The 21,244-nt window shown below is 39.9% G+C and overlaps 1 protein-coding gene across 2 annotated transcripts in view; it reads left to right on the forward strand.

Moving 5' to 3' along the window:
- The window catches only part of usp34 (ubiquitin specific peptidase 34), a 58,127-nt gene that overhangs the window by 14,026 nt on the left and 22,857 nt on the right, over window positions 1–21,244 (forward strand). For both annotated transcript variants that reach the window (XM_084932248.1, XM_084932249.1), the window contains exons 3-34: window positions 650–1,211; window positions 1,657–1,707; window positions 4,851–5,000; window positions 5,409–5,476; window positions 7,095–7,287; window positions 7,729–7,790; window positions 7,954–8,035; window positions 8,135–8,227; window positions 8,744–8,869; window positions 8,985–9,114; window positions 9,801–9,931; window positions 10,485–11,203; window positions 11,605–11,819; window positions 11,919–12,037; window positions 12,167–12,294; window positions 12,603–12,692; window positions 12,877–12,972; window positions 14,942–15,024; window positions 15,602–15,756; window positions 16,766–16,879; window positions 16,977–17,076; window positions 17,221–17,383; window positions 17,509–17,635; window positions 17,744–17,894; window positions 18,001–18,101; window positions 18,280–18,495; window positions 19,641–19,766; window positions 19,874–19,996; window positions 20,469–20,552; window positions 20,640–20,726; window positions 20,853–21,053; window positions 21,155–21,237. In XM_084932248.1, coding sequence (XP_084788374.1) covers window positions 650–1,211; window positions 1,657–1,707; window positions 4,851–5,000; window positions 5,409–5,476; window positions 7,095–7,287; window positions 7,729–7,790; window positions 7,954–8,035; window positions 8,135–8,227; window positions 8,744–8,869; window positions 8,985–9,114; window positions 9,801–9,931; window positions 10,485–11,203; window positions 11,605–11,819; window positions 11,919–12,037; window positions 12,167–12,294; window positions 12,603–12,692; window positions 12,877–12,972; window positions 14,942–15,024; window positions 15,602–15,756; window positions 16,766–16,879; window positions 16,977–17,076; window positions 17,221–17,383; window positions 17,509–17,635; window positions 17,744–17,894; window positions 18,001–18,101; window positions 18,280–18,495; window positions 19,641–19,766; window positions 19,874–19,996; window positions 20,469–20,552; window positions 20,640–20,726; window positions 20,853–21,053; window positions 21,155–21,237 — 4,929 coding nt within the window. The remainder of the gene's footprint in view (window positions 1–649; window positions 1,212–1,656; window positions 1,708–4,850; window positions 5,001–5,408; window positions 5,477–7,094; window positions 7,288–7,728; window positions 7,791–7,953; window positions 8,036–8,134; window positions 8,228–8,743; window positions 8,870–8,984; window positions 9,115–9,800; window positions 9,932–10,484; window positions 11,204–11,604; window positions 11,820–11,918; window positions 12,038–12,166; window positions 12,295–12,602; window positions 12,693–12,876; window positions 12,973–14,941; window positions 15,025–15,601; window positions 15,757–16,765; window positions 16,880–16,976; window positions 17,077–17,220; window positions 17,384–17,508; window positions 17,636–17,743; window positions 17,895–18,000; window positions 18,102–18,279; window positions 18,496–19,640; window positions 19,767–19,873; window positions 19,997–20,468; window positions 20,553–20,639; window positions 20,727–20,852; window positions 21,054–21,154; window positions 21,238–21,244) is intronic.

The following is a 21,244-nucleotide window of genomic DNA, read 5'->3' on the forward strand; positions in this document are numbered from 1 at the left end:
TAATGATTTATGGTTATTTTTTTATGTCACTGGTCAGGCTCCATAACATAAGTTTTTTTTGGTTGGTATTTTTTTCTACATTCCCACTGCTTTTTTTTTTTCTTGCTCACTTTTGTAAAATTTTCTTTTTTATGAGTCCTCATAATAAAGAGTTTTATTTTTTGCTACCGATGGTGTCTACCAGAGCATTGTTTTGTGTTTCCAGTAGGATAACTGTTTTGTAATTGGGAGTCCTCTGCCCATCTTTGGTTTTAAATGAATTAAGGCATTTATTTGGAAGTGTTTGGTGCTATGACTTGTTATGAGCATACTTACACTGTGACAGCCAGTGACTGAAGAAAATAAATGATTACAAAATTGCCAAAATGACACAGAGATAAATAGAGATTAACATACATAAAATATTTTGTTAAATTGTTTTTCTTCTTTACTATCACCCTTCACCTCTCTTATACCATAGCAGAAAAACAGTGGTATTACAAAATAACATGAGGAATGTAACAAAAGGCCTCACACTTCTAAACTTGTTGTTCATTTTTAATATACTACAAGGTATTTCAATCCTCTGAGCACTCTTTAAGCTTCTGATTCCTTTGTGTTTATTACTTCTTTTTTTGTATGTGTGCTTTTTTTTTTTTTTTGTATCCAGGCAATGTCTCTGCTGCTTCAAGGAGTACAAGCATTTGGAAGTTTTTAACCAGCTAGTCTACGCCCTCATCAATCTGGTCATTGCTCAGATCAGCAGCCTGAGAGAGAGACTCTTCAGCGTTGAGGACCACACTCACAAAAGAGGCGTATCCGGGGCAGAGGGGGTGGGGTCTGAATGGAGTGGAGGTGAGACCGCACCTGTCACCCTCCCCCAGCCACACTCACCTGGTGAAGATGAGCCTGTGAATGTGGAAAGAGACTCTGCTGAAGAGGATGCTGATACGCCAGACCTAAACCAGAACAAGCCCCAGACCCAGGATCAGGGCCAGAACCAGTCTGTTGAATCTCAAGTAGATGTTCTTGGATCTGGGGATGCCAGCATTGAATCCAGGAGTGGTGACGATGTGGCATGTGGCATTGAAAGTAACCAGGACAGTCAAGATCCCTTCAGCTCCTGGAGCACGGAGGAGAGGGAGAAACTGTTGCTATGTGCAGCCAAGATCTTCCAGATCCAGTTCCCCCTCTACACAGCTTACAAACACAACACACATCCCACCATAGAGGTGAGGAGTCTTGGATAACACACCTGACACATCACCACACCCACAGTGGTCAAGGTTTCCTCTTTCTCTACTGTAGACTATGTTTAGTTATTGGCTGACACATTTAGCAAATACCTCCTGGCTTTATCACCACATTAAATGTGGCCGTTCAGTCATACCATATCTATTTATGCAGTTTACATGGTTTTGCTCTTAAGGCTGTGTTTTGCCTAGTTTTTTTCTTCTTCTTCTTAGATTATGTGAGATTATATGATGTGAACAGAGATGCATTTCTTTTCTCTGATGGCAGTGCCAAAACACATTCTTCTCCTTAAGCACCTTAAAAAATGCTTTGATTGTGACAAGTGTGGGCTGTGATTAAGAAACTTGTATTTACTGATCTTCTACATTTTTAGGTTAAAACTCATTTTGGTCTTACACTTTTTTTTTTTTTTTTAAATTTCAGGACATATCGGCTCATGAAAGCAACATCCTCGGCTCCTTCTGTGACATGAATGTAAGAAATACACTTTATCCTTATTGCACTGAACCAAACGTTTTCATAGTTGTTGTTGTTGTTTTGTTTTTTTTTTTAAATTAGTTACAAGTTGTTTCCTGTTAATTAACTGGATCCTCCCACAGGGGGGAAAATGATCAGACTTACAAGCTGTTCTGACAGCTGTTATCCTCAAAATGGTTAAATTGTACTTAGTTTTGTCATGCTGTCTTGTTCTTGTGGCAGTTTTGCCTCTGTCATTTGTTCCATCCTGAAACTCTTTGATTAAAGCTGCATACACACCTTCTACTTCCAAACCTGACAGCTGTGGTGCATCCAGGGCATTAGAGGGAGGGTGGCAGGGGTGATGGTAGATGTAGGCCTTGGGTTGGGAATAGCTGTAAGACAGGAACAATAGGGCTGGGTATCGTCACTGATTTCTAGAATCGATTCGATTCATGATTCGATTTGAATCGGGGAAATTTTGCCTCAGGCAGAAATATTATAATTCAGATCATGCATCAGTACATTTCCATATTTTTATATCTATAAAAAGAAAGCTGACACTTGCGAGACTTTATCAAAGGTGTGAGCATCACAGCAGATGCCTTTGTGTCAAAGTAGCTGAAGATAAAACACAGAAAACATGAAGGTGATTTTCCTGGCCTGGGATTTTATAAAAATGCAGTACATCAATAGCGAAAGAAAACCATTAATCAACATATGAACATTAGCTGATGCTGCTGAAGTGAAGCAGAGCAAAGTTGCAGAGATTTTATTAGAGACACAGCTAAGCGTTTTACAATTTTGCATAATTTTAAAAAGTTAAAATTTGTTCAGAAGCCTATTGAACAGCAGAAATGAGGCTTTGTTTTCGGAAGTAAGTAAAAGGAAAAAAACAGCGGCCGACAGCGCTGTAAACAACGGTAGACTTGTGCATAACAAGCAAGCGAATAATGCAGAAAACAGATTTTTAGACGGGAAACTGGTGTTGAAGTACAGAGAGAGAGAGCGAGAGAGCGAGAGAGAGAGAGAGAGACAGCTGTGCATGAAGTGTGATTTATTTATTTATATATATATATATATATATATTTTTTTTAAATTTATTTATTTTTTTATCGTGGTGGAAGCAAAACAGCAAAAGTAAGAGGGAATTCATGATGATGTTTATGTGAAGTGTAGTTTGGATCTTCTTTTGCTGCTGGTTCGGTCAATATTGTTTGGAGAGAGATCAAACTAACAGCTTTAGAATCGGCGCAAAAAGGACGTAAACACAAAGCGCGAACCCACCGAAGCATCAGAATCCGCGAGCTGTCGGCTTTCAGCCCCGACCGTGTCCGTGCCGTCGGGTGAGAAAGGCGACATCTCACTGATTCTGATCCGTCGGCGGGTCCGCGCTTTGTGTTTACGTCTTTGTGCAGAATCCGTGTTCCTGCTCTCATTTACTGTTTTAGCTGTTTGGTGGTTGTTGAAATTTTGTGAGGTTTAACCTGAGATTCTGGCATTTTGGGCAAAATAAATTTATATTAAAAAATCGATTCAGGATTTTAATGAATCGATATCACGTTATCCAAGCCAGAATCGATTTTAATCGATAAATCAATCATCAAAACCCACCCCTAGGGAACAACATGTATATGCCGTGACAGAGTCAGTTTTATTGTCACATCTTTTCTTGTCGATTGTGGTGGACTTGAATTTCGATTGATGTGGTTGAATTATAGCACTTCCAAGTGGGCATTATTATGATTTTTTTTATATTTTTTTTTAAAAGAAAAAGAGTAATAAAAGGTGTCCAGTCTAATGTGTGGGACCTGGAAGAAAATTGCTTAAGTGTTATTCTACTTCCTCCAAAAGCAGATTTCAGAGGGTCAGCTCACGTGACTATTCTAAATGTAATTTGGAAAATTGGCAGCAGCAGATCAGATTTCTCATCGCTGCATAGATAACAGTAGGAAGAAATGTATGTATACAAGTAACATCTCAAGATGATATTTATATCCTACTGTGAAGTAAATATCATGACCATCACATGTTTTAAACAGCTGTCTCATCTGTCCCTTAGAGTGCCCAGAATGGTTTGTATATAAGATGCTACTAACTGAGTGACCATATAAATACAATTACTCTGATATGTAGATGTTACATAGGTAAGGTTAGGGCTAGGCTTACTTTTGTCTCTGAGAGAATGCCATCTTTGATTGGTTTACAGTCTCCACACACTGAGTTTTAAAGTACAGTTACTGTTAACCATGTAACCCTGGTCCTTACCTTCTTTCCGTTTCCTACCAGATGACTCACAGTGGTCACGTCACTGTTTTGGTAGTCCTTGGGGGGTTACATTTTTGTTTAGCTAAGTGTTGTCCCAGTTTCCTCCCCTCTTTGTGTTTTTTTTTTTTTGTACATGTGCTTACATTATTAAGAGAATTTCTAAGCTTCATAAAATGCATGGTAACAGGATTTTATTGGTCATGGGTCCTGTTGAAGCTCGTTGTTTTCTGAAATGAGCATTGTAAGGGTTGTAAACATTGTAAATGAGCTCATGTGTTAGCTCTGTACTGTCAACATGAAACTAAAGCTGTTCTGGGAACTTGTGCTGTGAATTCCTGTAGATGATGTTACAGTGCCCCAGAGAGAAGTAATGTGTCCCTGGATGATCTTTGTTCACCTTGCCACTATGATAAAGTTTTTATTAAGCTTGGGGGAGGAGAGGGTTTAAGATGGCCTGAAGAAGACATTTTTATGAAAAAATCCTGAGCTGGAAATCTGGAAACTAATGGCTTTTCTGGTTTTTATTAGCAAAAGTAACTCATACCTATAAGAAATAAGTGTTTACATGCTTTATTTTAATTCACTACTTTCAGTCTCAAGTTCACAGTATACTGAGTTTGGCACAGCAGTATACTTTTACCACACAGTCGTCTTTAAGTCACAAAGAACCTTCAGTTTAGAAACAAAACCAGTGAATATTCTTTAGAATAGAAGATGCTTCTTTAAAGTCATTTTGCCCTGTCTTTATGCATTCAACAGCTTTGTCTTCTGTTGCAAAAGCACTTCATCACAGTTGACAGGACTAGCTCAGATTACACACACAAAAAGGAAAAAAAAGGTAAATGAGCTTCGGAGTGGATGAACGTTTGTAAACCTGCTCTACTCTTGTCCAGGATGTGGAGGTACCTTTGCATCTGCTGCGCTACGTCTGCCTGTTCTGTGGGAAACACGGCCTCTCCCTGATGAAGGAGTGCTTCGAGTTTGGCACTCCAGAGAGCCTCCCCTTCCCTATCGCCCACGCCTTCATCACCATAGTTTCTAATGTGAGTGCTATCAATCTAAACCGCTGCTGTTATTTCAAAAACCACAGTTTAGCAGAACCAGTTCTCATACGAATTAGTATGTTAAAAACAACTTGGATAATAGTAGTAACAGCAGTAAATTGTGATCGGTTTAAATTTGATAATTGCTAAATTTAAGATGAAATTGTTAATCTGTTTGAGTTTTTTTTTTTTTTTTTTTTTTGGAGGCAAGTACTGAAGATATTTTGGCTAGCTGCCTTTTTTTTTTCTTTATAATGTCCCTGTAATAAATATAACGCACAACTTTGAACATGAACTTCTGTTTAAGATGCAAGACAGATTCTCAGCTGAAATTTATTCTTAAAAAAAAAAAAAAAAAAAAAAAAAAGAGTTTAATTATTCGCATATTGTATTTGATCTTGCCCACAGATCCGAATATGGTTGCACATTCCTGCCGTCATGCAACACATCATACCGTTCCGGACCTATGTGATACGGTGAGTTTACACACAATTCTTGGCTTTAAACATGTAACAACATAGAGCATCTTCCTCAGCCAGAGACAGGTGATTCTCACCAGTTGCACTTGCTTTCAGGTGCAGGTTAAAAGACTTGTAAGTGCCTCAGGAGCTGCCATGTTGTTGAACACCACACTTTCTGAACCTGAAGACAGTCACTAACACTCTTACTGCAGTATTCTTGTGTACTGTCAGATTTTTAATCTTGTCTGCAAAGCTCTGAATATTAGATTCAGTGTCCAGCTTTGTTTCCCAGCTGAAGAAGTCAAGATTTGCTATTATTTATAAGCCAGACGTTGTTGATTCTGCATTAGAGCTCGCCATTTGTCTCAGTCAGCGCAGCCTCTTCTCTTCTTGTTAAAGTGCCATACATTTGTTGCTAGGAAGAGCCTTTGTTGCCATAGCAACAGTTGCCAGACTTCCAGTCAGTGTCTCTTCACGTGACCCAAGAGGAGGCAGAGTGTTGGCAGTGCATGTGATGTAGGCAGACTGATGCTCTGCTACCGTATTGCCTCTTTTGTCTGAGTAGCTTGGTAACTAAATAAACTACTGTATTTAAAAATAAATAAATAAAAAAAATACGACTTTACCTAGTTAACTCTTTGGTAACATTTTCTGTACCAAAGAGTGGAAAAATTGGAGCCAGCTTTAACAAGTCAATATTTTTCCAAATACTATAGTATACAAATAAAAATCTGCAAATGTAATAATGTTGCATTCAGTGTACTTCAATTAGGATTTTGCTAATTAAACACATGTTAAACTTCCATAGTGAACACAGTATTTGATATTTACTAGATTATCAGTGTGTTAGTATTGTTATTGTGAGTAGGTTGGCATGCTAATGTTTGTAAAGATGCTTGAATATTTTAAGCTCTGCCTTGCAGACTGTGCTGTATACCTCTATAAAAATGATTGATTAGCACAACCATAAGGAACACATCCAAACTGTAGGGAAGTGGTTTCGCATGATAACAATTAAAAGATAAAAAGGTACATTAACAAAAACCCAAACCCCCACCAAAAACCCAAATTAGGACCGTTTTCACATCATGGTAACTTTCCATTCTATTTAAAGATTTCTTTTTATTTAAATGAACACAAAGTACTTCAGTAGCAACTCTCTCCAAGCTACACCTCTAAAAACCACAAACGCAGCCATCCAGAGTGGAGAGTAAATGAGTCAGCAGCACAGTTGTTTATTGGAAAATTATAGTGTACACCTACAAAAGTCTGATTCAAAACAGCCAACCTTAAGTGAGAGTTCTTCTTCAAAATGAAACTTGGATGTTTTAGAGGAGGATTTATGAAACTTTTTTTTTCTAGCTTTTGGATGCTGACAAGTTTGTTTTTAATAGTACCCTAAAGGTACTTTGTTTTTGCTCTCAGAAGTAATGATTGGTGAATTTCAAAGATCTGACGAGAGGGGGCAGTTTGTACAATGTAGTTACTACTTGTAGGAGGGGGAGTGGTCACAAATACTGTGGGTTTTTTAAATAATACGTAAATAGTGCTGACAATACTACAACCCTTGGGGAGAGTATTAAACATAAAAGTTTTTGTCAGTAGCTTATCTGTCAGTCGGATGCGTCTGCAGGTATCTGTGTAAGCTGTCGGACCAGGAGCTGCGACAGAGCGCAGCACGCAATATGGCAGACCTGATGTGGAGCACGGTGAAGGAACCACTGGACAGTGCACTGTGCTTTGATAAGGAGAGCCTGGATCTTGCCTTCAAATATTTCATGTCACCCACTCTTACGATGAGATTGGCCGGACTTAGCCAAATCACAGTGAGTCGGACTCCAAACAGATTTAACTCATTCTCACACCCTCATGTAGGTCTGGCTGATTCTAGTTTTCTGTGGACCTTTTTTCAAAATGAGACTTTCCACAAAAATATTTAAGCAATTGGAGATGTCTGTAATATTTGGTGGGAAATAGAGGGATGAATTGTATTGTATCTGTAAATTTCCTCTTTTGGTGAAAGAACAGAAGTAAATGCTTAAAAATGTAAATGTTTAAAAAAAAACTGTTTAAGTGCTAAAATTGAGAATACTTTCACTAAGTATACTCCTAATTGAGGGAAATAACATCAAAAACAAACATCTATTATCTATGCTGTCCACTAGATGGTTAAATAACAGTTATGAGCCAGTGGTGCTGCAGTTATTAATTTGACAGGTTGTGCTTCATTCCTTCACTTATTGCGGGGCATGTTTGTGTTTCTTCAGAATCAGCTGCACACCTTCAACGATGTGTGTAACAACGAATCCCTGGTGTCTGACACAGAAACGTAAGTTAATGTAAAGAAAAAAGATGGCTGTCCAAAAATGCAAGCGAACAGGAAGGATGTGGTGCTATTTTAAACCAGTTTGGGCTAAAAAGAAATAAATAAACAAATAAATAAAATAAAATGGTTCACACAGCGTATTATGATTCTGCTTTTTTTCTTTCAGGTCCATAGCAAAGGAACTAGCCGACTGGCTGATCCACAACAATGTAGTGGAGCACATATTTGGCCCAAATTTGCACATTGAGGTGAGACTTTTGGATCCAGTAATGAAAAATGAAAAAACTATTCTGGAGAACATTTCCCCCAGTTTTGCACATTTACATTTGTGTATGTGTGTTTTGTAGATTATTAAACAGTGCCAAGTGATCCTGAATTTCTTGGCCGCAGAGGGCCGGCTCAGCACACAGCACATAGACTGTATCTGGGCTGCAGCTCAGGTAAAATGAGAGACACGGTACAGCTTTATTCCACTCCATCATGGGGCAGCCTGCAGAGTCAAACATCAGTCATACCGAGTGATCGGTGCTGGTATTTCTGTATTGGTGGATTTTTCTGTGTCAGAAGCACTGGGAACAAAACTTTTAAAAACTAGGGGTGTTTATGCATTTAACAGGGACACTGCACATTAACATACAGTGCTGTGAATGTCAGAATTGGCAAAGAAGCCATTTTTCATCTGCAGATGAAGTGGGAACTTGATCTGATTTTTATTTATTCTTTCATTAACTTTAAATGGTTCAAATTCTTCTGTGATTTAATGCAATATTATATTTAGCCTGTATTATATATAATAACTGTACTGTGATGAAATCATGGAAACACTTCAGGTGAATTAGTATGTTCCCTTCAGTATTTTGCGATGAGTTGATGAGATTGTTGGTGTTTTGTGTTTAACAACAATAACAGCTTCTTTGTTGTTGTTTTTTTCTTTTTCTTTTGCTTTTAAAAATCAGTTAAAACATTGCAGCCGCTACATCCACGACCTTTTCCCGTCTCTCATTAAAAACCTCGATCCTGTGCCTCTCCGTCATGTCCTCAACCTGGTATCAGGCCTGCATCCGAGCACTCACACCGAGCAGGTACAAAACATTCTGAAGTTGAAGCACTGGGCACAGTTTCACCAACATTGTCTTTAAGTGGTTGTGACGTCGCTATGATGAATTGCTTCTGTGTTTCCCCACTCTCCTCGGACAGACACTGTACTTGGCCTCTATGCTGATTAAGGCCCTCTGGAATAATGCATTGGCAGCAAAAGCCCAGCTCTCCAAACAAAGCTCCTTCGCCTCCCTCCTTAACACCAACATCCCCATGGGCAACAAGAAAGGTCAGCGTGCTTGCATTTCAGTACGAAGCCTGTTATTTAAAAAACCCAAAAAACCCCACCAAAAAACAGTATAATATTTTTGAGGCTTTTTCTTACCACTTCAGTATCTGAGCTTTAGTTTAAAGATAACATGTTTTATATTAGTTGGCTGTGGGACTGGCTGTTTACCAGAAATGTAGTTTTTAATTTCTGGTTTTATAACTGGACCTGCTTTCTTCATTAACGATAATTTTAGGATAAGATTTCTTCCAAAATACAAAATGTTCCACAACCCAAGAGATTTTCTGCCACTTGATTTAAAGAAAAGCAAGAAACAAGTTTTTAATTTCATTCAATAGTGGCTAAAATTATTATATACTCAGTTGCACCTGGCGGGATAATTGATAATGTGATTCTAGGACAGCTGACATCAATTTTGCCACGTGTCTGCAGATTTCCATTGGCAATATCTACAGTTAAGTTGCAGATATCTGCAGTGTGATTTCCAGATATTTGCATCTTCATCATTAGTTACCGTTCCTCTATATATGTACAGTTTGGTTATGACTTTAGGATGAGTTGTGTTTTTACACAATAAATTCCTGAATCTTCATTAGACCTGGTCAATTCCACTTTCAGACTGTTGATGCGTTATTGAGCCTCAGGATTATACACGGTCCTCAGTCTGTCGTCTAATGTGGTTTCAGGTTCACCGGCCGCAAGTCCAGACAGCAGTGACAATAGCGACACACAACACAGTGGAGGCAGCGACATGGAGATGGATGACCAGATGATGACTGGCAGCAAGAGGAATCAGCAAAGACTATCTGACACAGAGGTATAGAGCACATATGGTGACACAATAAACTAGGATCAGGTGGGAGAGCAGGTGTTCTACTAATGTGAAGGTCAGTGGATCGACCCCTGACTTCAGTCTGCATGATGCTGAACCTCAAGTTGCCCCCAGTGCATCTATTAGAGTATGTGTGTGAATGTTAGAAAGTGCTGTAGGAAGGTGGGTACGATTGGCTGAGTGTTGTATGCAAGTATGTAAGTACCAGTCCATACAAACAAGAGAATAAAGAGCAACTGATTTATTTTCCTCAGTGGCTGTAACAGTCATGATTGTTTTGAAGTCCTATCCTTGTGACCTTCTGCACTATGAAGATCACTTTGACTTTTCTGGCCATAATAATTTTTACTTTGGGTCAAAAATTTCAGTCCAGTTTTTGAAATGATTAAAATGACGTATTCTGAAGGGAGTTGAGGCCCTTAAATCTTATGCCATGACCTGTTTCTTTGTCTAATGTCTTTCTGTACTGTCTAATTAAAGCCAGGACGTTAACATAAAATGCACAACCAGGTGAAAAGAGCTGCTGTTGTTTCCTCAGGAGTCTATGCAGGGCAGCTCAGATGAAACTGCCAACAGCGTGGAGGAAGGCAGCAGCGGACCAGGCAGCAGCAGTGGCCGCAGCGAGGCTTCCAGCAACGAAGCCGCCTCTAGTCGAGCCAGCCAGTCAGCTGGGAGCCCAGGCAGCGAGCTGCACTCTGATGACATGGCAGATAGCGAGGCCTTAAAGGAGGAGGAAGAGGAGGAGGAAGAGGATGAAGAAGAAGACGAAGAGGAGGAGGATGATGACGATGAAGAAGATGAAGATGAGGGTAACCGCTCAGCTGCTGAAGGTGGGCACCAAAAGGAGCCCCGGGAGCAGACTGAGTCAAGGAAAAGGAAAGCTGGGGATGCTCTTGGTGAGGGGGCAGGGCCGAGTGGCCCAGGGGGAGGAGCCAAATCCAAGGTTCTCCCTTTCAACCCAGAAACTTCTAATATTATGGTAACAGCGTCTCTAGAGAGCCGCATGAGAATGCTTGACACTTGTTCAGCATCGTCATCTGCTCGGCCTGATGGGACAGAGACCCAGCAGCAGCCGCCAGATATCAGCCCTTCTCAGATTGTCCAGGGACCTCAGGAGCCTCCCTGTCTCCCGCGACCCGGGGACTTCCTAGGAGAGGCCATGAGCAGTGAACTCTTCAACTGCCGTCGTTTCATTGGCCCTCAGCACCACCACCACCATCACCACCATCATCATCACCACCACCACCATCATGAAGGGTAAAACTGCTACACTTCTGTTTATGAATGGCTAACACAGAGTGTCTGTCTACTGAGCACATATTTTCAAATTAGGCTAGAAATGGAGGGACATTCATGGTATTCTGCATATAGCAATTTTTGTGTGTTTATATACTGTATATTAATAGGTAAGTATAGGATTTTACCTTTTGAGTACAGCTTATGTCCAGCACATATTGTAGTATTAAAGCTGGTTTTAGATGTAAAACATTTTATTGACTGCAGTGTTTATTTTGCATATTTGTCAAAATATAAAATCACAAATTTCATCTGTGCTAGGAAACTCTCTGTACATGTTAGTGTTTTTGTTTTGTTTTTTTCTCTTTTAAATGTACCTGTCATTCTATCCTTGATCTATAAACCCTAATTTCCTCCCTCAGACCCATGGTGGAGGACATGCTGAGTGCTGATGACGTTAGCTGCAGCAGCTCTCAGGTCAGTGCGAAGTCAGAGAAGAACATGGCTGATTTTGACGGGGAGGAATCGGGCTGTGAGGAGGAGCTAGTCCAGATAAACTCCCATGCTGAGCTCAGCTCCCACCTGCAGCAGCACCTTCCCAACTTGGCCTCCATTTACCATGAGCATCTGGTGCAAGGTGAGCCACACTATGGAACTAGGACAGTTTAATTTATAACAATAATAATAATAATAATAGTAGTAAATCTGACCATGTGAATGCTCTTTATCCCCTCAGGTCCAGCTGTTCATAAACATCAATACTCTAGCAGCCACGCTGTGACTGACATCAACTTGGATAATGTTTGTAAGAAGGGCAACACTCTGCTCTGGGACCTGGTACAAGATGAAGATGCGGTACGACTTCCACTTCTCCAATATTTCCTTATAGACAATGCTTTATGTTCACAGAGTTGATAGATGGTGCTTTAGCTAGCTTCAGTAGGATTGTGTAAAATTCATTTTATAATTTGCTTGTGTGTTTAGATTCATCTCTCTGAAGGTCTTATCAATGAAGCTGAGAAACTGCTGTGCTCGCTGGTCTGCTGGTTCACTGACAGACAGATTCGAATGCGCTTTATCGAGGGTTGCCTTGACAACTTGGCCCATCACCGGTAAGAGTGACCTCTTTATTTATTTTTTAAATTGTTGCATAAATGTATAAATACAACAAGCTTATGATATTTAGGACTTGTCTCTGATTGAATGTATTGAAAATGAATAATTGGTAGGCACCTGTTCTTGCAGTGCACACATAAAAAGAGTTGCATGTTGTAGCTTCCTGTGCATAGATAAACTACTGATTTATCAACACCAGATAACCATTTCTTGAGCATTTAAAATGTTCATCTTATTTATTTTTGTAATTATTCTCGTTTGGGAATCTTGAAAAACTGGACTCTGTCTTCTTCTCTTCTCTCAGGTCAGTTGTGGTTTCCTTGCGTCTACTCCCTAAACTTTTTGGCACTTTCCAGCAATTTGGCTCCAGCTATGACACTCATTGGATCACCATGTAAGTTATACCACTTCTTCAGAGTGCAACAAAAGTCAAATACCATATGGAGTTTCAGATACAATTACATGACTCATCAAAGCTGAGTCAAAATATTTGAGTCTTTCTGAAAAAAATAGAAATATGAGTATTGAAGTGTTTTGTTTTGTGAGCCTCGCACTGATTTGGTTGTTGGTTCTGTCAGGTGGGCTGAAAAGGAGCTGCACATGATGAAACTGTTTTTCGACAACCTTCAACACTACATCCAAGAAGTCAGAGAACACCGGCACAAATTTGCACTGTGAGTCTATCTTACACCACTACTACATATCGACACTACTATACAGAATATTGAGTCTCCCTTTATTTCTTTATATTTTGCTTGCAAGAAGCCGGACTCGTAATTCTTTTTAAAGTGTTCCCTGAGCTTCTCTAGTCCTTCTGAAATTCTTTGGTTGCTTTTTCACTCAATCCCATCTTTGTTCCTGTCCAGAAACAAGTTAAGTCACTTATCACTGACATATAAATAATTCAAGCAAAACAGCGGCACCTGCTGTAATTCAAGGTGTGAAGTTGGCTTTACAGACAACTTCGTATCAAATTGTCTGTTAGAAAAGCACATTATTTGTTCTCATTTCTTCAGTTGAATCTACAAAAAAGGCCCAACATGATAGTTTGACAAGAATAAAATATCACTTTTGCACCAACAAGTTGATTCACAAACTGCTATTAGCTGAAAACGTTATATATCTTGGGGAAACTGGAGATTTGGAAGACAAGAGAAAACGGTACTGTCAACAGTGTGATAAAAAACAACAAAAGAAGACCTTTCAATGTGATTCGAGAAGCCTGGAGAAATTTTCCTCATGATGACTTAAAGAAATTATATGAGAGTTCAGGCTGTGTTGAAGAATAAAGGTGGTCATACTAAATATTCGCTTTCAACTGTCCAAACTGTTTTTGCCTTGTATACTGTGTTTCAATGCAAGTAAGTTGCTGCTAAAAATTCCTACAAAATCTAAAGGAGTGAGGGGTGGCTCAAGATAGATGTTGCCCTTACACACACACACACACACACACACACACACACACACACACACACACACACACACACACACACACACACCCTAATTTAACCACCCCTGACTACCCGGACAAATGTGACTTGAGTTTGTTTTAGAACTTAGATTTTATGTTATTTCTTTATCCATAACTATTGTTGCAATTCATTACTGCCTCTTTTACTGCTCTTTTTAAACCTATTCTTTTTAAACTTACTTCTTTTTAAACTGTATTGCTTTTTGCACTGTAGAAGCTGGTGAGAAACAGTATTTCGTTTCAGGCTGGGTAACACTATACGAAATGACAAACTTCTTGAGTCTATAACTGTACTTAACGGGACGCTTGATTTTGCAGTTGTTAATAATGACTTTTACCTTTCTACGAAGTTCTTTAGGCCACATTACTTTAGTACTCATTGAATACTTTCTGTTCTTTATTAAAATTAAGAGACTCATATATGCACACTTTTTAAAAAAAAATTGGTTGACCTTTGTTTAACTTAAATAAATGAACTATGCTTCCTTTTTCAGTTTATCATTTCTTGTTTGTAATTAATTTGTCAGCTTTCTGAGTCACAGCTTTATTCTCTTAATTATGGCTAGAAAACAAAGCACCTTCCACCTGATAATTCCACATTTAGGAAGAATTGGACACTAAAGTCACTCCTCGGAAAAATCATGCTGACAGTGGAATTCCTGTACCCAATTTAAAATGTCAGTTTTTGTTGTGAGAGCATTAGTGTTACAATTCCTCGTTGAGACTAGCCAAGTGTTTGAGTTTTTGCTTCACAGAATTGGATCTCATTATTGGCCTGAAATTTTATTGGCGTGGCCTTTGGGAAAACAAAGATGCGTCTCATGATTCTGTCCACCAGCAAATTCATTTTTATCTTCACATTATCTGCATAACACCTCTTTAGTTCCATTTGATTGCTTTGCTTAATGTTCCCTTGTGTGCAGTTATTTAACCTGCTTTAACCTTTAATGACATTGTAATTGCCCACTAGTGTGATATTTCTGGAGTGCCCATGATAGCAGCCACTGTTCATTTAAATTATTTACACATGCATCTCAAAGACTGCGTTAGCAGAATTGTGCTTGGTGTCAATACTTCTGAGAGAGCAGTTGGAAGCTTCTGCAAACTGTGATCTTCAGACATCAGTTCACTTTCTTCACTGTTGACACATAACTCGTCTGTGTGTTGTGCAGGTACAGTCACAGTGCAGAGGTCCAGGTCCGTCTGCAGTTCCTTACCTGTGTCTTTTCCACACTGGGATCTCCCGACCACTTCAGTAAGATTCCGATACCATTTATGTACTAGAGTAATATTCTCTGTGAACTAAGATGTTTTTAAAAGACATGCACCTATCCAGAGAGTTGCACAGAGGTAGAGGTGTCTGTATTATGCTTTAGTAAATAACAGCTGTGGTTTTCATAACATAACCCTGATCTCTGCTGTGTTTCCACACCAGGGATCAGGGTATATTCACTTGAGGAATATTTTACACCCCAAAAGAGGAAAAGAAAATTAAAGGAGTGAAGTATTTTCTTAAAGTTTCGTGGTCTTTAGCACTTTGCATCTCAGTCTTGATTTCTGAGCCTTTCTTGTTGGGTTCTTTCATTTTAAATTGGGGATCTCTAAAATTATCCACCTTTTAGCGTGTTTACGTGTAATAAAAGAAAATGTCTCTTACCTTTTAATCCCCTTTAGGTCTTAGCCTCTTATGTATGGATGTGCAACATAAGCAGATAATTATGGCCAAAAGCCCAAAGATAAGGGGGAAAAGTGGTCTGCGTTATATGAACCCGGTCTGCGTTTGACATCGCTGAACTCTATTTTGTAATTATTTTGGTGTTTGGATTTGTCAGGACTGAGTCTGGAGCAAGTGGACATTCTGTGGCACTGTCTGGTGGAGGACGCTGAATGTTACGATGATGCGTTGCACTGGTTCCTCAACCAGGTCCGCAGCAAAGACCAGCATGCTATGGGCATGGAGACCTACAAACATCTCTTCCTGGAGAAGGTAGTGACAAGACCGTGGATTATAGAATTTTATAGGTGTCCCATGGATAATGAATAAGAATGGCTGTGGAATTATAGATAATTCCAAAGTCGAGGGAAGGGGCAAAAACCTGTGCCCGTTTCGTGTACAACTTGTGACATAAATTTAATTCCATAAATCTCTTAAATGTTTGAAAAAATACCTTTTATTTCCTGTGCTGTGCAACGTTAAATTGGCAGAAAATTTTTCAGTTGGAAAAGAATCATAACATTAAGATTTTCTTTTCTTTTCTTGGTTTCACTATACAGGTTCTCTACAAGAACTGGTTCTCTTCTAGTTCAATTTCTGCGATCTGTTAGTCTGCCTGGCTATCAAGCTCTCTTATCAGCTCCATTTGCACTTGTGCTAGATTTTTTTTTAGTTTGTCTGTAGTTGTGCATATAGTATGGCAGTCTACAGGGTGGAAATGTTACACAAGAGGACAAGAGCATGATGTGTTGCTAACACAACTTCAGCTCTTTGCAACCACTTACACAGACAGCATGCTAATGCTAAGCTAGTCAAAAGAGCAAAGTGATGTTAGAGCCCAGCAGCCAGCCCCTGAACTTCAACGGGTAACAAAAGTGATGAGCAGTCAGGCTGCAGACACTGTTCCTACCTCTTCATGTTTCTACAGCGGCGATTCCTTTAAAGTCTCTTTGTGCTTTTTTTCCATCTTCGCTTTGTGTTCATACCTAAATACTAAAAGAAAGATCATATGCGTGTCCTCATTAGAATAGGGTTTTGTGTAAGTGTGTGGGACTGTAGCCTCAGGTTTATAGTTTAGAGCTGGCAATAAATAATAAATAAATAAATAAAAAAACAGGAACAGAATTTATCAGACTATTTCTCATACGTTTATTCAACTGGATGGGTTTAAACTCAGCTGGGGTGGAGCACAATCACGACCCTCTGGGCAGCTTCAGACGAGCAGGAGCCGTGTGTTGATGTTGACTACTTTGTGTTTGTTAATGTCACTGTGTGTCTTCAGATGCCACAGCTGAAACCAGAGACTATCAGCATGACAGGCCTCAACCTCTTTCAGCACCTCTGTAACCTGGCCCGGCTTGCTACTACTGCGCTGGACAACGCCTCTAGCTGTGAGGTAAATGAAAACAAAAGCATGTGATGCTCGTAATCAGACATGTTGTCTTCAGACACATTTGAGTAGATGCTTAATTGAGGAATGTCTGTGTCGCCAGCTGTGTGGGATGGACCAGCTGTGGGGGATCGCTCTGAGAGCTCAATCTGCTGATATCAGCCGCGCTGCTATACAGTACATCAACTCCTACTACATCAATGGTCAGTTTTTACTCACTGCACTATGATGAAGTCATATGCTTTGTTATGAAATTGTTGTTTTTATTTTTCCGTACCAATAAGAACAAGAAGACTTTGAAAAATTGCTGATCTTAATCTATTAATTCTACTTTTGTGTGTCTCCAGCTGGTAAAACAGGACTGGAGAAGGAACAAGAGTTCATAAGGAAATGTATGGAGAGCCTCCTGATGGCTTCTGCCAACTTGGAGAAGGATGCTCACTCCAGTCTGACCAGCATTGAGAGGGGGTTGCTCATGCTCAAAACACACCTGGAGGCGTTCCGGCGCAGGTACACACACCTGGAATGTTTACATTATTAAAAACTCAGTGGTCAAAATCATTTTATATGAAAAAAAAAAAAAAAAGCAAACAAACAGCATTGCAGCACATCGTTTTGTCTCTGGTCTGTGGCAGGTTTGCTTACCACCTGCGACAGTGGCAGATCGAGGGGACGGGAATCAGCAGCCACCTTAAAGCTTTGAGTGACAAACAGTCTCTACCTCTTAGGATCGTCTGTCAGCCCGCCGGCCTGCCTGACAAGGTGACACTTTATTAAAAGCAAATAAGTCTTATTGCATAAATACTTATAATGTGCATCTACAGTACAAGTCAAATGTTTGGACACACTACCCATTACATATTTTTGCAGATGACCATTGAGATGTATCCCAGTGACCAAGTAGCTGACCTGCGAGCTGAGGTGACCCACTGGTACGAGAACCTGCAGAAGGAGCAGATGAACCACCAGGCTCAGCTGCAGGAATTTGGCCAGAGTGGCCGGCAGCCAGGAGACTTCCCAGGTCAGCTCCCTCCATAAAATATTCTCCCTTGCTTTTGTTTGTGTGTCAATGTGTGTGTAAATGTGTGAGTGAGTCTGTTAGTGAAATGTTGTCTCGTGTTCTGCAGGTGGTTTGATGGGACCAGTCAGGATGATCTCTTCTGGTCATGAACTTACCACAGACTATGATGAGAAGACTCTGCATGAGCTGGGCTTTAAAGACATGCAGGTAACAGTTCGACTTCTCTTCTGTATAAGAAACGGCCAACAGTAGGACAGACTGCAGTTCAGCTCAAGTCTGAAAGATTGTTTTACATCTTTTAACGTTGTTGTCTAATCATGTAAATTTTGATTACATTTGTTCAGTGCAGATGAGTTTTATGAACCATCTTCTTATCTGATCCCAGATGGTATTTGTGTCTCTGGGAGCTCCGCGGAGGGAGAGGAAGGGCGAGGGCATCCAATTGCCTGCCTCCTGTCTTCCACCTCCTCAGAAAGAGCACATTCCTATGCTACTGCTCCTTCAGGAGCCACATCTCACCACACTCTTCGACCTGCTGGAGATGCTGGCTTGCTTCAAACCACCCAGCCCAAACACAGAGAAGGTCCAGGAGAGCCCAGAGGTGGGTATTAGTTATGGAAGAACTCCTGAAGGGATGTATACATCATATGGCTGTTATATTGGCTAAAATGTATGGAAAATTGTATTTACTAGGTATAATATTAGACCACATGTAATAATGCAAAAGAGCAGGTATGAACTGAAACCCAGTTTGAGAGGTGAGGTCACTGAAACACAGAAATCAAAACTGTTTTAAGGTGTACCTTTGATGTATGTTAGTTGATGTTCACAGTCATGTTCATCCACATGTATAACTACATTTGTGGGTAAGAGAGATGCCTCAAGTATGCAAAATGGTTAACATTTCTTGCCTTAGTATTAGAAATATGCTAGACTATTTAACTATTTATTTGTATTTAATCAATGCACAACACCATGTTGTCTAAGATGTTATGTTGCCACCTACTACTCACTGGTGTCATCCTTGGTTACTCCATCGCCTGAAGACAGCATTGTCAGCGTGTTTCTGTGACAGGAAGTTGTAAACAGACAAATTTGAAAGTAAGACGGGTTCGACAGTTCTGAAAAAATGAACAGTTGCATGTAGGTGTTCAGGAAAAATTACATAAACTGACAAACGTGAAATGATATAAAAGCATTTAACTGGAACAAAGCATAACCAAATTCAGTACAGATGTGTTTATAAAATAAAGTGCCACAATTTTTTTTTTTTTTATAAATGTTAAAACACTGTTTGATTTTGGAAGATCAGAATCATTGATTTCTTAAGGCTCTTGAATATGTCCTTTCCTAACTTTGTCCATGAGGGCTGTACTCAGTTTTGGCTATTTTCTTTCAGTTTTCGCAGACTACTTGACATAAATTCTGTTTAATCTGCAAGTAAATTAATCACCAGCCATTGCAGCCATTCCCCAACTCTCTGTGAATGATATTCATGGTCTTTGATCAGTGCTTGTTGATCAATGGTCATGACAATTTGCATATTAATGATCAAGGAACTGAACTGACAGCCCATTGTTCACTCAGTCACTTCGATGAGTGACGAAACCTTTCTCCCACTGAGAACGCTACGTCCAGATGAATAGAATCAACCTTTAGGGATTTACTTACCTGGATGAGCATCAAGACAGTCACCAGGAACATCCCTGCTAACCAAAGTTTGGTTTTGTTTTGTTGTTAAACCAGAGCGCACGATGCGAGGAGCTTCACCTTCACGCAGAGAATTTGTCTCGTCGAGTTTGGGAGCTGCTCATGCTGCTTCCCACCTGTCCCAAAATGTTGCAGGCCTTCCAGAACATCTCAGATGATACGGTCAGTCATCCTGTTTAAATAAGGGCTCTTCAAGAGTTTGTTGTTGATCGGGCAAACGTAGAATAACTAAATTTGCTTTTAATTTTGTGTTTTTATTTTGTCTGAAGAATGGCGAGGGTTTGTGTTGGAAGGAGCTGCTGAGGATTAAAAGTCCTCACAAGCTGCTGTACGCTCTAGAGATCATCGAGGCTCTGGGAAAGCCCAATCGACGCATCCACAGAGAGTCAACAGTAAGACAGATAAAGGATTGATGGCCTCTTTCTGTCCACAGGATCCACTGCCAAGTGTGGAATCTGTAGATAGGGACATGAGTCGATTTAAAACAAATTAACTAAATGGTAGCACCATTTACTGCGACTATGGTCTGACTGTAGACACTTTTGTTTTTTAAATTGAGGTACAACTTGTAATGCCAAATATATTTAAATGTAAAGTCGCTAAAATCAATATGCTGGGTGCTCTGTACAGTACAGTGAAAAAAGTTTTTGCTCCTTTCTTTAAATATTTGTCACACTTCAATTTTTCAGATTGATAAATTGATAAAAAAGATAACCCAAGAAATTAAAAACATTCCATAAATAATGATACTTTTACAGTGCAATGCGTGTTTCATGGAGAACTTGGCATCATCATTTAAAAAACGTATAATTGTGTTAGTGACAGTATTACTATTTTACTTAGTTCTTGCTTGTTCATTCCCAGGGCAGCTATAGTGACCTGTATCCAGACTCGGACGACTCCAGTGAGGATCAGATAGAAAACAGCAAAAACACCTGGAGCTGCAAGGTACAGCACAACACTAACTCAAGCAGGATGGAAATCAAATTCCTCTCAACCCTGGCTTTAATTGACTTCAGTTGTCTTCTTCTTTAGTTTGTTTCATCTGGAGGTTTGCAGCTGCTTTTGGAAATTTTTAATTCGGGCATCCTCGAACCCAAAGACCAAGAATCCTGGACAGTGGTGAGACAGTTTAGTCTACCTTTGTCATTTTCTACATTTTCAGTAGATAGTAGATGTATTTTATGAGCATATTATTGGACAGACTAATATAAGTAAGTGTTTGGTTTGATGTCCTTTTATCTATAGTGGCTGCTGGACTGTCTGGCCTGCCTGCTGAAGCTGATCTGCCAGTTTGCTGTAGACCCTGCAGACCTGGATTTAGCCTACCACGATGTCTTCTCCTGGTCAGGCCTCTCTGACAGCCAACGTAAAAGGGCATGGCCAGGCAAATCGCGCAAATCCACTGTAGATCATGGCAAAGGCCTGCACATCCCTCGACTGACTGAAGTAACTATTCCAGCTGACTTGTAATGCTTTGTAGCAGAAACTGCCAACAGGACGTTTCTGACTTCTGGATGTTTATCATCGGCTCTTCTGTCTGTTTGCAGGTGTTCCTCAGCCTTGTTCAAGGCACCAACCTGATCCAGCGACTAATCAATGTGGCCTACACTTACGACAACCTTGCACACAGGTTTGGC

Source organism: Perissodus microlepis, chromosome 6, assembly GCF_051167445.1.
Source record: "Perissodus microlepis isolate ML-2025 ecotype Zambia chromosome 6, ASM5116744v1, whole genome shotgun sequence".
NCBI lineage: Eukaryota > Metazoa > Chordata > Actinopteri > Cichliformes > Cichlidae > Perissodus > Perissodus microlepis.